The 17,779-nt window shown below is 35.8% G+C and overlaps 1 protein-coding gene across 1 annotated transcript in view; it reads left to right on the top strand.

Annotated features, from left to right (window-relative positions):
• TMEFF2 (transmembrane protein with EGF like and two follistatin like domains 2) overlaps nucleotides 1-17,315 on the top strand; it is a 227,358-nt gene extending 210,043 nt beyond the window's left edge. Inside the window, exons 8-10 of the mRNA XM_073218407.1 lie at nucleotides 9,053-9,176; nucleotides 10,996-11,154; nucleotides 14,593-17,315. Coding sequence (XP_073074508.1) covers nucleotides 9,053-9,176; nucleotides 10,996-11,154; nucleotides 14,593-14,689 — 380 coding nt within the window. The 3' untranslated portion in view covers nucleotides 14,690-17,315. The remainder of the gene's footprint in view (nucleotides 1-9,052; nucleotides 9,177-10,995; nucleotides 11,155-14,592) is intronic.
• Nucleotides 17,316-17,779: the final 464 nt, after the last annotated feature.

Raw genomic sequence — 17,779 nt, 5'->3', positions numbered from 1 at the left:
AAATTCGTGAATGAATACAAATCTAGACTATAAATTCTCTAACTGTCCTTCTTGGGCCATGACATCACACAGGAGAAATGTGCAAACTCATCAACCCATCAATTGACTATACTTGCACTTTCAAGTCGTTTATAGATATCCTTCTTATCTTTTACGCTTAGCAACACATTTTCGTCTTACAGCCTTTTGTCTTTCACTGAAAAACATTGAAGTACACAGAAAATATGGCTTTTACCTGTGCATCTAGTCCTGTCACACTGAATATATACATTTTATCAAGTAGACTAGCATTTTCCACCATTTTGTACCTTACCTTGTCACTTACGATAAGGATTATTTGGGCCTTTAAAGACACATTATGGAAGTGCAGTTGCTCTGATACAAATAATCTTTTGAAGGTATTAATCCAAGGTACATGTGGCTTCCAGATATATTGCCATATATCTACAATGTTCATTCATTTATTCATGCTACTTATTGAACACCCACTTGTGCTAATCCTTGTTCTAGACTCTGCAGATTTAATAGTAAACAATATGCAGTCTCTGACCTAAGATAAAGTTATAGTCTAGTAAAAAGCTTTCCTGTGTGCTAACTCATCCATCCATCTTAGTCTTCAGGTGGCTCGGATAACTGGAGGCCCCAGGCTGATTATTTCCTCCTTTACCTAAACCCAAATATTATTATTTTCTATGTGATGGTGATGTAAAAAAATTGGAGATGCCATGTTCTAATGTAGTGCTTCCAGAATGGAGTCTGGTGGGATAGCCCCACAAAACATTCCTATAAAGAAGAAGAGGTTTCCCTAAGCAAATGAATTTGGAGACACTCTATAGCGTGTGTCCTTTCTGGGATTCTCACAATGCAAGTTAGCCTTTTAAGAACTCAGGAAAGGTGATCTGAAATGGCTAATTAGAATCTGGAAGCCAGAGGCTTTTAGGTGACAACAGAAGCCTTATGTGAGTAGCAGTTGCCTCAGGGGGATGTTTAAAGTGTAGAAAGAGAATAACTTTAGGAAAGCGTCAACACTTAAACAATCAGTCAGAAAACTGGAGCCTATAAAACAGACTGTGAAAGAACAACAAATAAAGCAAGAGGTTCGTAGTATGGAAGCCCAGAGAAGACAAAGAATGAAGTAGTTAGTTGTGTCAAGCTACTGAGAGATGGGGACAGTTGAGGTCTAAGAAGAGACGAGTAGTTTTAGCAACAAAGATGTTGTCACTTCACTTTGGTGACAGCAGTTTCTCTGAAGGAGTGACTACAGAGTGGTGGGTTCAAGAGTACATGGAGCTTGAGCAGAAAAAGAATAGAAGTAGAGACAACACTTTTAAGTTCAGCTGTAAAGAGGAGAAAGGACACAAGAGGTCTACAAGGAACCTGGATTGAGAAGTCTGTAAATTTTCATTTTAAGAAGAAGACACTTGAGAATGTTTAAAAGCTGATGGCAAAGCAGTAAAGAGTAAAGGAGAATTGAAGCTTTGAGAAAGAAAGGAAGTGATTGTTGGAGGGAGCCCTTGAGGAGGATGCAGGAGTGTGGAATTCCAAGACGGCTCGGCCTTAGACAAGCTGTCCCTCCTGGGATCGAAGAAAGAAAAAAGAAAAGAACTGGCTTTCAGAGCAGCAATGGGATCCAGGTAGGATACAGAGACAAGAGTCAAAAAGAGCAAATAATAAATAAACTATGGAGGCAAGAGGTCGTCTTATGTTTTAATATATTCTTAACTCTGTGACCCACATGTTACACTGGCAAGAGCCCTGGCTTAGACCCCAGTTCTGCTTATCAGTTGTGTAAATTTCTAAGACAAGTAATTAAAACTATTTGAGCTTTAGTTTACTCATTTATACAAAATGAGATTTTTATAAATCTACCTTGGAAGGTTGAAATAAGGAAAACATTATTATTGTGTTGAGTATTAATACAGTGTTGGCATGGTGTAGATTTCTTAATACTTGTAGATATATTTACTATCACCTTGTCTTGAGAATCTGTTCTCTTGGTTATGTTTACAAAAAAAAAATCATGGGGAGACAACCAATAGGCATAGTGTATTACATGTAGTACATAGCACAGTTCCAGAAACATTGTAGGTACTCAAGAAAAATTCGTATAACAAATTGCTGAAAGCCCATTTCTTTGTCCTGTCTACATTATTAAATCCTTTATTTCTGCTGCATTTTAGTGAATGGTCTAGCCTAAATCCTTCTCATTCTATTGGCTAATAACTTCACAGATGTCACAGATGAAAATAAATGTGTCACCTGAGAAGGTTTATCTTAACTGTCCATTTCTGCACGTGCAGCCAGCGAAAGGGAGAATAGTTTGACTCACATAGCACAGAAGGCAGATGTGACCAGGACCCGAGCCCTCTGTCACTATGTCTAGTGTTGTCGCCAAAGCAGCTAAGAAAAGCTAAGAAAAGATGCCCAAATTAGCCACTAAGCAGACAAACTTGGTCAGGAATACATAAATTCAGTTCAAGACAAAAGAAAGAAGGGGAGGAGAGTATTCTTGGCATAAAATGGCTTCCAATATTTTTTGTCTTTCCTTAAAGTTTATAGTCAACTTTGTTTTCGAAGAGCAGCTTGGAAGTGGGAAGGGTGACTGCTGCCGTGGCTCAGTGGAGAGGGCTGTGGCAAATTGCCTGAGATCAGCTTACGGCAAGTACTGCACTGTACTCCTGAGTGGGTAACGATCCCTAACCCTTCCCAAGACCCAGTATTGACCAATTGTTGCCAAAGACATCCCGAGTTCCATACACTACTCTATTTTTCAAAGGTCTTCAAGCTAAATCCTCTAAACCTATAGGAGTTACCCACTTGCTGGGAGTTAATAGACTCTTGACTGAGTAGCGAAGTTTGTAAGGACCATTAGACGCAGAGTGCAGCTTCCCCCAGTAGGCCGCCCGCCTCACGCCTTTGAGTGCTCGGCCATCTGAAGCCAGGCAGGACATTTCCGAGGCAGAGGATAGAGAAAATGCTTTAAGATCTGCTTATTTTTCTCCAAATAATAAACAAAATACTTTTTTCTTAGAAGGGCAGAATTTCTAACTAAATCTCTATGAGCCTTAGGATGCTGAATCATTAAATTATAATAATTGTATTTGGATGTCATAAGTTAAAAATCTTACATACAAGTTTCTCTCCCAAGATTTCACAGGGTTTTTAGCTTTTATCTATGTGAATATATTACCAATAGAAACTAGATAATAAAAGCCCATGAAAATAATCATCCAGTGTTGTTTCATTTCAATCACTCCAATCCCCAAATTACTGTGTCTGTTTCAGAGGCTGGTGCTTCTTCCAATTTAAATTCAAGCAATTCTTGAATAATGTCATTAAGGCCTTGCCTGAGAATGTAGTAACATGAAAATTAGTTTTCTTCCACTTTACTTTAATTTTATGTCCAATAAGAATATTTATATATGCAAGTAGTGATATGGATAATCACATTTCACATCTTATATTAGTGTCTAATCAATGATGGGATAAGAAAGAATTTCTCTCCATCCCCATCCATCTTGCTCCCAACCCATACCACTGTCTAACTGGCAAAATTTTGGATCTGAGGTTTCAATTACTCTTTTGAAATAAGACAGTGTTCAACTTGCAGAAGAAATGTTGAATTTGTAGCATTTGAAGGACTTGGTCTGTTTTGAAGTTATTTTTCTAAATCTTTAACAGAGATTAAATAGCTAGGAATGTTGTGACTGGGTCTTTGCTCTTTACAAAACTTGAAAATCGATTGTGTCCTTAAACAACTTCATGTCCCTTGTGCTAGGCTGTTCTTTTAGCTAGCATGCTCATTTGAGTCTGTCCTCAAGGATTAAGAAAGGAGAGACTTTTCTCATCTACTCATCTGTGCCTTGAAGAAACTATGACAGCAGGTGAGGCTATTATAGAATTTGTTAAGTTGCAAGAATTCATATTGCCTTCCATTTAGAACCCATTCAATAGGAATGCTTTCCCTGTCTTTAAAAAACTTCAATTGCAACTCAAGCTAGATATGAGATTTTACAGCCTCCTCGTATGTTTATACCTGATAAGATAAGGAGAGGAAATCATATAAATTATATATCTTCTTTGAAACCAACTCTAATCACAGAGACAATCATGACTTTACTTCTAGATTCATAATTTGTTTCTGTCCCTGACTCACTATAAATATAATGGAAAGAAAGAGAGTTTTTCTAGTTGGTTAAGTAAAATTATTTTCAAATTGCTTTGGAGATAGGGCAGTAAAGGAAAGGAAAAGTGAAACCAGGTAATCACAATTGGTGTGCAAGCATATGAGTATTTCAGACTTTCCTTATGCTGTCATGAACATGAAAAATGGAAGCATTATATAAATAGATTCAAAATGGAGAATTTTAGTCTGCTGGAAAGTGTAGCACATTTTGTGTGCCCACAGGAAAAGAGAATTAAAAAGATAATAACCAAACTGTACTATTCATATGCATGCACTTGTCAAGATAATTTCTGATGTCAAAGCATGCTGTTAAACATTGACTTTAGATCCACAAACATATTGTTCCCCAAGAGGAAGACAATACATAGTGAAGATCACTTTTGCTAGATTGTCCAGATTTTAAACATAGAAATTATTTAAGATATTTTACACCCTTTGAAAAAGTAAAATGTCCCATAATTGAAGCAAAGTGTTTTCCTTGGTTTACTATATCTAAATAATGCCCCTATTTCTTTACATTTTTTCCAGAATATCAAAAATAATATTTTATAATAAGTATTAGTAAATATTAATTAGCAGTTAATTATAAGTAAATATTGGCAATGGAAATAAATATCACTCAGTATTTAAAGAATTTAGAGGTATGAACGAATCCCATCTACCACACAGTAACACTCCACACAGTCTGAGATATAGTAACACAGCTCCTTTTTAACACCACCAAAAACTCACTACTTCACAATACAACTCTAGTTGCTTAAAAATACGCAGTAGAAATCTGTCTCCCTAAAACATTCACTAAATCCTTGACATTACCTCTAGATTAGGCTCTTTCCAGCATAGTATGAAATCCTTGCATAGAATCAGACCCCTCCTGGGGATTCAGTGGAATAATGGATTTTTATATATTCAAAAGAAAGGCCTTAAGCAAAATAGGGGTTTCTCCTGACACAGATCATCTGACCAGCCTCCAAAAGGTCTCCCAGACTGTAATGCACCATGGGGAGGGTCCGGTCCTCCAGCCAACTGGTGCAGAAATTTTATCTTAGAAAATCCCAGAACTGAGCTGGCTGAGGAAAGCTGACCTGTGCCCAAAACATACACAGAAATCCAGAACCAATCAGTCCCCACAAATGAAATATATAACCGTCAAATAGATAAGATATTTAGATGGCACTGTCAAAGCCATTCCCAATTTGTAGGCTACACAGACTGGTTAGAGAGCAGAGCCTCAGAATGAGAGAAATGTGCTGACTGAGCAGCTGATAACAGCATCAGACCCTAACAGTCCCGCTCATCCATCCCTGCCCCTGGGACTCTGAGTCTGCGCGTTGAAGTTGGCTTCTAGGGGCATACCACCCTGGGGAGCATTTGAACAGAAAACGACCTGACTTTCATCAGCTTCGTTTGCCAAGCTCTAACCCTTATCCAAAGGGAAACAGTCATTCTCAGACATATGGACGGTTATAGTCAAATTGTACACTGTCGTATTTCTGTTTGGCTCCATAATGTGTTGCTTTGATAGATTAATAACCTGAGTGACATTTACTTCCAGCTTTTAGGGGGAGAGAAGGCAGGGGTAATGGCAGGCGCACACACCACACACACACTGCCCTCTGGGCTATGTTAAGTTTCTGAATTACTATGCCTGCCTCAGCCTCTTTTCTACCTACTTACCTTACTTGATTTGTGGTAAGGTAAAGCCTTGCCGTTTGCGGTTCCCTCTGTCTCTTTGGCTGCCAGTCTCTTTCCCTGAAAAGACCAGGGTAGAAACAAAAGCATGTAGCTGTGTTTCAGAGCAGCCCACTTCTACGGCTCTTAACTGGAGTGTGACTAGCAATGGGCATGCAGCCCTCTTAGCTCTGCTGCAAGTAGCTCAGATCATACCAGAAATTGTTTCTTAAAAGGGTCAGGATCTCTTTCAGAACAAACCATTGGTAAACATTTAAACAGGAAATTGGTTAAGGGTTTTAAACAAAGACATGAAGAGTTCCTTCCATTGTCACTTTCTCTCTTAGAAGAAAGAACACAACCGATACATTAAACCTCTTAAATGGAGGACAGAAAAATTGATGTCTAAACTGTAAACCACTAGAGGGAACATACAGACTTCCAAAGTATTGTTTTTATATGATTTTAAATCTTAAATGCTTTGTATTGCTTGAATACCAGGATCACAAATACTAGTGTCCATACACATATTTGGTTGGGACGTTGGATTTTTATGTTTCTACTCTACTTAATGTAACTGAAACTCATTTCTAAAATTTGCCTATTGCATTACTGAAAGTGTTACAGATTCATGTTTTCAATCAACTGATTTACTTGGTTGGATTGACTATAAATTTGTTGACATATATTGATGATTCTTCATTTTCTTTCTCAGGGATAATTTCTTCCACTCATTTATTTTTAATCTCTCTAACGTTCTTATTTGACAGCATCCTATGAGCAGCAGACACTATCCACAGAGCACTCCAACCTCATAGGAATGGTGTAAACTAATTAACAGACTTTAGGATGGAGACTTCCCCTCACATGTAATCATCCTGTCTGGATAATGAACTTTGTGAAAATACCCAGCTCTTACTATACTAAGTCAACAGCCTCACTCAAATGAGCCCTTATTTCGCCCTTGGACTTGAGGTCATAATTGTGGATATGGTAAAAATCCAAAAAAAAAAAACCATAAGGAGTTGAGGAATAGAGTTAAAAATAGTCTAAACACTGGATTTTTAGTTAAGAAAATTTTTGATTTTCCTTTGCAACTGAAAGAAAGAAAGATCGCCTTCATAAAATGTGTTTGAAGAAATACTGTGACTGAAATGACAGCGTGTAACTGAAATGTAGGGATGCTACAGAAAATTCCCTTGTGTGTGCAGGTGTGCAGAAGCACTGAAGGATTACTAACAAATGTTAAATAGAAGTGATGAATAGTTTGCTATGGCGAGAAGATCCAGAAATAAGAGTGAAAATCAGTGCTGGTTCATTATATCGGCAGTGGGGCTGGCTAGCCTTTAAACAGCAGGTGCATGGTTTGACCGCACTAGGTTGTGGCCCGCCAACTGTGGCACAGAATGAGCCCATTCTTCTCCATGGATTCATGAATGACCACAAGCCACCCCAAGGGTGTATCTGAATACCATAGTTGCCCTGCTTCTATTTTATCACATGTTCCCATAATGGAAATTTCCCCCAACATTCTCCATTTCAGTTTTGGTGTTTCTGGTGCAATTTGTTACCAAAACATCGTGACAAAATTCCGAAGCAGCTTGGAAGAATGGGAGAAACCAAGAGAAGAAGTTGTGTATATTCTTAGTCTTTTCCATGGAAGTGCTTCATTCAGTTTAATGATAATTATCAAACTAGAGATATTATAATGCAAACAAAATATCATCTAAAGAGGTAAAGAGACATATGACATGGAACAAATGAATGATATAAATGTCATCTTCAGTCACTACAGCATTTATGATAAATCTTTTATTACTTTGGGTATGTAATTTGAAATACTAACCATCATTCCAATGGACATAAATATCCCTACACAAGAAAGCACTTAACATATTTAACAATTTACTTCAAACTTTAATGTTTTACAGATGACACCTAGATCTTGAAGTGTATTGATATTTTACAGCTCTACTAAACATAAATAATACATGTGTCTCATTCACTAATACCAAAGGCACATTTTATTCTCCTGATGAATATGCTCATAATCCATCATGGCCAGTAAAATTATAAGGATAGAGTATAACAACAACAAAAAAAACTATACCCCTATATGTTAACAATAAAAAAATAATGTATTTCACAAAAATACTAATTCAGTCTCAGTCTTCCATTACTGCTGACCCATTACTGTGCTGTGAAAGAGTATTTCTCCTGTGTTTAGGCAATAATTTTAAAGTATGTCAGTTCTCAGATTATAGCAGACTCACAAAAGACAAAACATTTTATTATAAAATAAATATAAAGAATCAAAAGACTACTTATAGACAGCATTACAGATATGAAGCAAACATATTTGGACTAACAAAGGTCTGAAAAAAATGTTTTCATATCATTCATTATAGAACACAGGAAAGCAAGTAAAACTTGCTAATGACTGAGGAAGGGGTTAAGGTTAGAAAACAAGTTTTTCCTTTATCATAAGTTTAAATTTCACATAACATTGTTAACATAGGCCAAATATTATGCATTAAAATACATTTAAAGCCTTCAGTATGTACTGTTAGTATCTACACAAGTGATTCTGAAATAATGTTTGCTCTTTCAATAGCTTTATTTTGGCAAAAAGAAAACATATGGATGCTAGTAAAATTCACATTCACAGAAGATGAAAAAAGCCTGAAAGAATACATTTGTTGAAATTTGCATTTTGTTTTGGAAAACTTCTGTTTAACGATTGAATATGGTCATATTTTAACTTCTAAGCTTCCATATTGACAAAGTATCAAGGTATTGCAGCAATTTACTTTTAGGGACATTATGCTGAGCTTTGAAATTCAAAATAATAGGATATTTCTTCTTGAATTATTTTATGACCAATGTACAGTCTCTACACAAGGAAAATTAAAGCTGTCTGACAACTCATAGGAACATCACTGGCTGTTAAATATGTAAGAAATTTCCTAAAAGCATGAAAAGCACTGGGTAGTTTTGCAGTTTCATCTCTAAACACAATTGCAAAGATGTCTGTCTTTCAGTTCCTTTTTCCTCTTCCTTCTGAAGCACAGCCTTTTAGTTCTTGCCCTTTTAAATATCTTTGCCCACTGTGGCCTTTATGCTTAATGTACTGGTTGATCTTACCTGGCTGAGAAAGTATTTACAGGGGATGCTTGCTTTTATCTGTATTCACAGAGAATGCTAACAAGTTAGAAGAAAGTGCCAGAGAACACCACATCCCCTGCCCAGAACATTACAATGGCTTCTGCATGCATGGAAAGTGTGAGCATTCTATCAATATGCAAGAGCCATCCTGCAGGTAATGTTTTCACTCTTTAACTTTTAAAACTTATAAAGTAAAAATGTAGGAACTAAATTCTGGATGTTTGCAGGCTGCCTTTCTGCCTGAATGGGTGATTGGCAGCAAAACTTTTCTCTGCCTCTTCTACAGGTGCCCACTAGAAAAATCACAAAATGTGTGTGCCTTATACACCCAAATACTGTGTAGCACATCATTTTATATATATATACTCTTCTAATATAAGTTTAAATTGCACTTGGGTATAACAAGCTTCTTAAAGGTGCTGCTCTGTTTTATTCACTGCTTTTTTCCATGGACTTAGAACAGCACTGGGCACATATCGGGTACTCAGTAAATATTTCTTCAACAAATGAATGGGTGAGGTCTTATTGCACATAGGATAACATGGATACTTTTTTTTTGGTGGGGCGAGTCACCTTTTCCGAAGTCCTTCAAGTCTTCTAATAATTACGTCAGTGTTGGTTTGCTAGGCACACACTCTTCCCTAAGGATCTGCTGTGCACAAGCCTTCTAAAGGGGGACTATTAACTGCACCTCCACTCATTCAAATTCAGTTGAGATACAAAGAATTTGCTTGTCTGGAGTTAGTTAATAAATATAAATATTAGCTGAATATTCATGAATAGAACATAATTATTTCAGAGATGGTAAAACCAAAGTGAAAAAAAATGTGTTTTTATTAAAAGAATATACAAATGACATATGATGAAATAGTTTGTGTATTGCTATACAGTGAAAGGACTTTCTCTTTTTCTCCTTTCCTATCCTTCTGTCTTCTCCTCTTCCTTTTCTTCTCTTCCCTTTTTACTCTCTTTCTCTCTTTCAAGAACTGTCTCCCATTCATATTTTCCTTCAGTGAACACACTAGCACCTGCCTTCCAGTGAAGCCGGGTGGAATGAACGTGACTCAGAGGTTGCTTCTGCTCCCTCTCATCCTCAGCAGAGACGCCATTATTAAAGCCTTTGAAGACAGGAAGGAATTATCCCAGGATGTAGGTGTGAGAAGTTCAGTGTGAAGTACTTAGAACAGTTGCACAAAGTCAGTGACAAGTTGATCCCTGTTAGTATTGTTTTTATGTGAGCTTTCTCCATTTCATTTCCAAGTGCTGATTTGAACACCCAGATTGTCTCCCTGAGCTTTCTGAGAAGGGTTGAGTGAGTGAGAGGCAGTGTTCATTCTCACATGAACAGTACATGGGCTCATTTTGCAGAACTATATTGTCTATGTCATAATTACAGTTTTTCTGCTGAAATTTAACTAACACAAGCAAACAATACTATGACCAGCATATTAAAGAAATTACTCTTATTGTAACTCTGGCCCTAATATTTCTAGACACTTATTCTAAGATTAGCACAGAGAATGCTTTATCCAAAAACAAATAAAGAAATCAATAAATAGCCCTATTTTTTATACCCATGTCATCATAAACAAACCTTTTGTCAAGTAATCATGTTGACTTAGGTTGATTAAAGAGCAAATAAATAAAATATAAAACTCACCTGAAAAAAATATACAAAGAACAATTATCCCTGGTCATCTATTGTCTCTCTATATTATCATCACGAATTATTTACCAACCCTCCTGTCTTCAAAATCTATTATTGTGTAAGTATAAAAAGAAACCATGTATCTTTGAAACCAAAAGTGCAAGGAGACTGTGATGAAAATAAGAAGCTGGGAACCATATCTGCAAAGTAGCATTTTTTTAGGAGAGGGAAATAAAAAGCCTTAATTTCATGGTGAAGGTAAATGTCAGTCAACTAAAAATGAGTCCAGCAGCTGCAAGTAATGGGACACTATCATTTCTTCCAGGTGTGATGCTGGTTATACTGGACAACACTGTGAAAAAAAGGACTACAGTGTACTGTACGTTGTTCCCGGCCCTGTTCGGTTTCAGTACGTCTTAATTGCAGCTGTGATTGGAACAATTCAGATTGCTGTCATCTGTGTGGTGGTCCTCTGCATCACCAGGTCAGTAACTCAGTGGCCACCCAAATAAAGGCATGTGTGGTTCCTCCTTGTCTTAATCAGTTCACTCTAATTACAAGTCCCTTCATGGACTCTGCAAGCATCCGTTCTTTGGAGTCCTATTTCCTCATCATAACAGCATTTAAAGAGGCAAACGAAAAGATATTGACATTCATGCAGGAGTGGCACAAATCATTTTCCTTATTTCTGCATTATGAGAAGGATTATCTGTTTTCCAAAGGCTTTATTTTACTTTCTAATGTGTAATGCCAATTTTTGTTTAAATATGCTTTTCTTTTTCAACTATAAAAAAGTTTTCATTCAAACTACTAACAGAGTATTTCAATGGCCAGCATTTCCTTACTTACCCAGATCAGTATGCCAAATGAGGTCAGAATAGGTTTTATACAAGACTAGAAAAGTATTAAATTATAGCTCTCATTTATGGCATTTATATTTCCAAATATAACTCTCAGATATAATCATTTTAAAATATTTGTTATAAGCAACAGATACATTTTATCTTAACAAAATAACTTTTAATCCCAGAATTAAATGAAAATAGTTACAATGAGAAAGATCAAGTTATAGTATATGAAAATCTTTGATATATGGAAACAGGCAGCAAATATAACATCGAGTTTTTATATCAGACCCTCAGAACAATCAAATGGTAATTGTTTCTTGGAGAGCTAGGTTGAGAGGGATACACAGATTTCATCCAGTTTCAACAGGGAAGAAAACTATGATTCATTAGTAATGTCTGACACTGGGCTTGGAGTAAAGGGGTAAGGCCAGGAATTATTTAACTTCATTAATGTGTAAATTCATGTGATCAAGAATTAGATTCTAAACCAAATACATATTATTTATGTGCTGTCCAACAAGAAACATTACTGAAGATATACTTCTTCCCAACCTGATTTCACTCTCCTTGACAAAAAAGTTCCAGGAAGTTTTTCAAGGTTTTTGCCAACTTCACAAGGCATTTAGACTTTCATAGGTTTGTGTAGATCTACAGTAAATCAGAATGTTTCCCAAAAAATTATTTTCAGGACACAAGAAAATAAAAGAAAGTATCATATCTTCAGAAAATAAAGGCCATAATACATCTCAGTATCTGTATTGCACTAACTTCTTTGAGGACAAGTGTGGCATTTGCTCTTGAAAAAGACAAAATACGGTTCATAAATCCTTGCCTGGCCTAAAGGCTTAAGGGAAGATCATCGACTGGAGCTCTGTGCTGCTCTAAGCCAAGTTGAGTTCATCAACTCCTCTCTCACGTTTAGATGCCAAGAGAGTCCATGGATTATATTAAAATAGATTCTGGGGAACATAAAGATAACTCAAGAAACTAAAAATACTTGGTATAAAATAAAAGAGAAAAGAATTTAAAACACGGGAAACTGTGCCATCTCACTCTAAGAGTCTTGAGCCTTCTAATAGCTAAGCAATATCGGCACATGAAAAACAAAATTTGTATTTAATATAATTCCATAACACTTTTGATTTACTGCTTCAGGTAATGACAAAATTGCAAAACTTTAAATATTTTAGCATATGTTTTCAAGTCTGTTATTAATCATAATGGCATTCCCATACATAATAAAAACAACTGGAATATTTAGGGTCTTTATTTCACCAGAATTGTGTGTATATGTACTATAGAGGTGTGTGTATACATATATTATAATAATGTATGTATACATATATTACAATACATTTAATAATATATATGAAGAATTTATGAAGAATGAACAATTATCCCCATTTTCAAGATAGGGACGCTGAGGAATGAGAAGTCAGCAAATTTCTGGATATCCCAGCTGAGCAATAAGGGCAGAAGTGGAGTCCAGGCTGCGTAGTGTCAGAGCCTGTGCTCGTGAGCTCTGCTCAGCTGCCCCTTGGCTGGTGATGATGTTGTGTATTCTGATGTTCAAGACAACCTAAACTGAGCTCCAAATCACTACAAGCCATTTTTCAAGACATATGTCTGTTTTCATTGTCCGTGTTAAAACAAAACCTATCCTCTATTTACTTTTGAAGAGGAAAAATAGTATGTGAGCTAAATTTGCATGATTGTAATGTATTTTATAAATCTGTCTTAGGATATCCAAGACTTCCAAAGTCTTCCCAGGAGTCATACTAGTCAAGGAACCACACTCTACCCAATGTGGATTCATTTCATTCACATGAAAACATTCTTCTCAAAACCCAGACTTTCCAACTAGGCCATCTCCACCACTCTTTCTAAATCTTCCCTCTTCTGGTGACCTGGCCATATTTGTCTGTTAAGATCTCTTCCAAAATATCCAGTTGCTAAAAGATTTACAAAATTATAACTAGCAGAGGGCTGGTCATCTTCTTCAATTCCCTTTAAACTCTCTATCACCCAGTCCTTGTTTCTACCTCACTCTTGTCCTCTTCCCACTTTCTTTTTTTCTAATTCCTTCCCTTTGTTTTTAGTATTTTAGTGAAATATCTGCCCTTCTTTTAAATACAACATGTGTCATAAAACATATGGATATCTAGAGACCTGTTCTAGAATGAGAAGAGTTGCCCTGTTGAGAAAATGGATTTTTCAATCTTTTTATCCTCATCTCCCATTTGCTGGGAAAGTGGTTTCCAGCTAAATGTTCATTTTGACAAATCTGCCCTCCTCTCCCCCACAAAAAAACCCTGTGTATATACATACTATATATATATATTTATTCATATATAAAAATACGTATGTGAATATATAGTCTGTGATATCTCACAGCTTATTATAATAGGATTTATATGAATTTAATATTGTTTTATTTGCATAATCAAAACATTCTTTTATTGCAAGGAAAAAGATACTAGATTAGAGCTCTTCAGATAATTTGACCAAATATTACCTTTTAATAGAAACTAAATAATTGGTACCAATTTATGTCTGTAGCTTATGATATTAATGTGCAAAAATGATATTAGGCTAAACCAAAATAATATCCCTTTCAATTATGTATCAGGTATTAACAGTTGGCTCATTCTCTGGTTTGATAGGATTTAAACTTGCAGCATTGAAATCTCAATACAACAGTCAACCTTAGGACATTTTAAAATATAAAATTTTTAAAGTGACAGTAGATGAGCTCACGACTTGATTGATTCCATTGTGCTGAGTCATTGTTTGTGCCCTAATTGGTGAGCGGTTGAGGACTAGGTAAATGTGTTCCCCTTCAACTTCTGCCTCTGTTCTTTGATTCCCCGTAGCAGAAGCTTAACGATGACTGCAAGGAGAAGAAAAAAAATAATAACTTCTTCCAAAATAATTCCAGCTTCTACTAATAATAAATTCTTGTGTATGAAATATTTTCCTAATTTGCTGAATCCACAACCTCCCTCTGTGATTATAGGACCAAACTTTAGGTAAGAGCACTGGACTAAGATTTGTAAACTTTCCCAACCTTCTAGGAAATGCCCCAGAAGCAACAGAATTCACAGACAGAAGCAAAATACAGGGCACTACAGTTCAGACAACACAACAAGAGCATCCACGAGGTTAATCTAAAGGGAGCATGTTGCGCAGTGGCCGGACTTCCGGGAGCTTGGACTACCCAATACAGTATTATAGACAAAAGAATAAGACAAGAGATCTACACATGTTGCCTTGCATTTGTGGTAATCTACACCAATGAAAACATGTACTACAGCTATATTTGATTATGTATGGATATATTTGAAATAGTATACATTGTCTTGATGTTTTTTCTGTAATGTAAATAAACTATTTATATCACACAATATAGTTTTTTCTTTCCCATGTATTTGTTATATATAATAAATACTCAGTGATGAGAAAAAATTGGCATTCTTAAATTTGCTGTATCTCATAAGTATAAGTATGATCAAGCTAGCACAATCTGTACAGGTACCAGTATTTCATCTGGCTTCACATCTTGAGACAGAACATTAGTTTATACAGGACTCAGTGGCTAGGGTTTGAGTGATTCCAAGAGCAAGGGAAATGATGGTTATTGGAAAAGAGAAAAAATAATCTATATCAAGTGAGGATAAAATATTTCAGATCTTTGAATCACCTCTATTTCATCAACTTCCTTCCCTGGTCTTCCATTTTCATCCCCAGAGCAGAAAAATCTCCGGCATATAAATTAAATCAAAGAAGAAGGAAAGGGAAAGCGTTTATAACTCATAAAAAAGAGGGAAAGAAGTGTTTTTTATTTTGGAAGCATCTTAGAACCTCCTGGTTAAGTGCATTATATCTGAAGGGTCCTGAACAAGTTATGTATTAGAAGTACATGGAGCACAAAATCTCTCCCATTTAGGTGAGTGGGATTAACAAATAGGGGAAAAATTTAGTAACATATTTAAATGTGAAACACCAAATTCATGGATTCTCAGAAGCACCTTGCTGTATTTATAGTATGTAGCTCTTTGAAAAGAATTTAGAGTCATAACCAAACACCATGAATCGCTTTATGGCTAATGCAGCACCATTATTTGAGATGGAATGAAGATGATGATAATATTTCATGAAAACAAAGAGACATGTTTGAAGTGTATTTATATGATGAAAATTAATCCCATAGCATCTAAAAGATGTCTCAATGGAAAGTTGGTAAGGATTTTTGAACATACACATAGGTATGATCAGTTTGCTTAAAAGAAAATTAACTGAAAAATTCTCAAAGAATAAGATGAAAATAAATCAAATAATTGCCTTACTATCAGTTTGTTCTTCATACTTTTCTGTGGATAATACAGTAAATCTAAATAAGGGTTTCTTTCTTATGACCTCTAAACAGACTAAAAGTAATGACAATTCCGTGTCAAAAAAAAAGGACAAATATCAAATCAACACATTCTGAAAATAAAATATTCAGTGAAAAGTTTCCTGAAGTGACATTAAAGATATTTGTTGAAACATAAAAAAGGTGACAATTTAAATAGAATTTAGGATTCTGTAAAAAAACATGGCTTTCTAGGTTAGTCGACACTTTGAAAAGTGTGAAGCTATTGGCATAACCATTACTCAATGTTTCAATAAATTGGCCCTATGTTATTTGTACAAAACAAAGTCCATTTAAACTTCTGCATGTAAGTTTACTTTGGTCAACAGGTGCACAGATATAAGTAGTCCTGATCTCCTTTGAAGACAGTAGTTAATGACAAACCCTTCCCTCTTCTGAAGGAAGTGCAAAAATGCAATATCACAGGGCTTAGTAGAGTGCAAAATAAACAGTCCTACTGACTTTTACTTGTAAGAGTATGAAATGACTTGTTTTGTTAAATATTGATATGTTTACTTTGTGTGAATTTTTATCAAAGGATTGTACACCTTAGTGTTGGAACAATCTTTGGAGTTTAAAAATACAGTACATTCCTATTCACTTGCATGCTCACCGACCCCATAAAAGAATCGTTTTTAAAAGATGCATAATGAATTTTAAGTGAGCACATTCTATGTGCCAGGCACTATTCAAGGTCATAAGGAAATACTAATTAAACATTATCTTTACTCTAAAGGAACTCACAATCTAGCCCTGACAGATAACCATCCAGCCTCTACTTGCATATTTCTTATAATTTGGAATTTAATTCTTAGACAATTCTAACTTTAAGACCATTTTTTTCTCATATTAAGTTGAAATTTACCTCTCTGTAGTTTCCAAAAATGGCTTATCTCTCCTTTCTGAAACAAATGACTAGTGTACTCATGCATTTAAAAATATTAGGATAGATATCTTGTTTTCGCATTCACCCCATGGCCCCTGTGCAAGTCTTTCTTCATCAAGTGAAATGTCTTTAGTCTAATCACATGATATGGTTTTCATCTCCCGCTAGCATCTGCATCATACTTCCTCAGACAAACTCTACTTTGTCAATACATTTCTTTATATGTAGAGCTCAGAATTGCACAGTCTACTGGAGTTGTGTTCTGACCAGCAGAGAATATAGTAAATCTTGTTAAAAGCAAATTTAACTGAAAGCCATGATTTCTAAGTTCAAGTCCTACTTGGACCACAAATTTTCTGTGGAACCATGAGCAAGTCATTTCACATCTCAGATCTCGGTTTCCTCATCAGTTTTATGTCTGTAACTCAAAGATTCTAGATACTCAGAAGCCAGGCACTATACCTTTCTTACAGATATCCAAGACCACATTAACTATTTTTGCTGTTTGTCCTCAACTTAAATTCAAAATTATTTTTAAATAAACATCTATTAAAGCATGTCATTCACTCATTCATTCATTAAACATATGTTATACATTATACATGTACTGAGGGGTACCAGTTATCAGGACCATACTAAGGTAGGAGAAGACAAACGTAAGACAGAGTCCCTGCCTGCAAAGATCTCACTAGCAGATCATCCTGGTTCCTGGCAGCAAAGCTCTCCCAGCCCTGTGGGAAAATCAAATAAAAAATTGTAAAGAATGTGACAAAGGTGAGTGGAGTGGTCAGTTCAGAGAGCTTGGGGACCTACAGAAGGGATCTCCAAACTGCGTAGATGTGCCTGAATGACTTTATCATTCCCCACACAAACTCTGATTTCCTTCTCCTGAGTTTTTATACACTCCTCATCTTCTCTTCGTGCTTTTCTTCTCTCCACAATAGCCAGAGCAAATAGCAGCTTG

Source organism: Manis javanica, chromosome 12 (genome assembly GCF_040802235.1).
Source record: "Manis javanica isolate MJ-LG chromosome 12, MJ_LKY, whole genome shotgun sequence".
Taxonomy (NCBI): Eukaryota; Metazoa; Chordata; class Mammalia; order Pholidota; family Manidae; genus Manis; species Manis javanica.
This window is presented reverse-complemented; position numbering and strand designations above follow the sequence as displayed.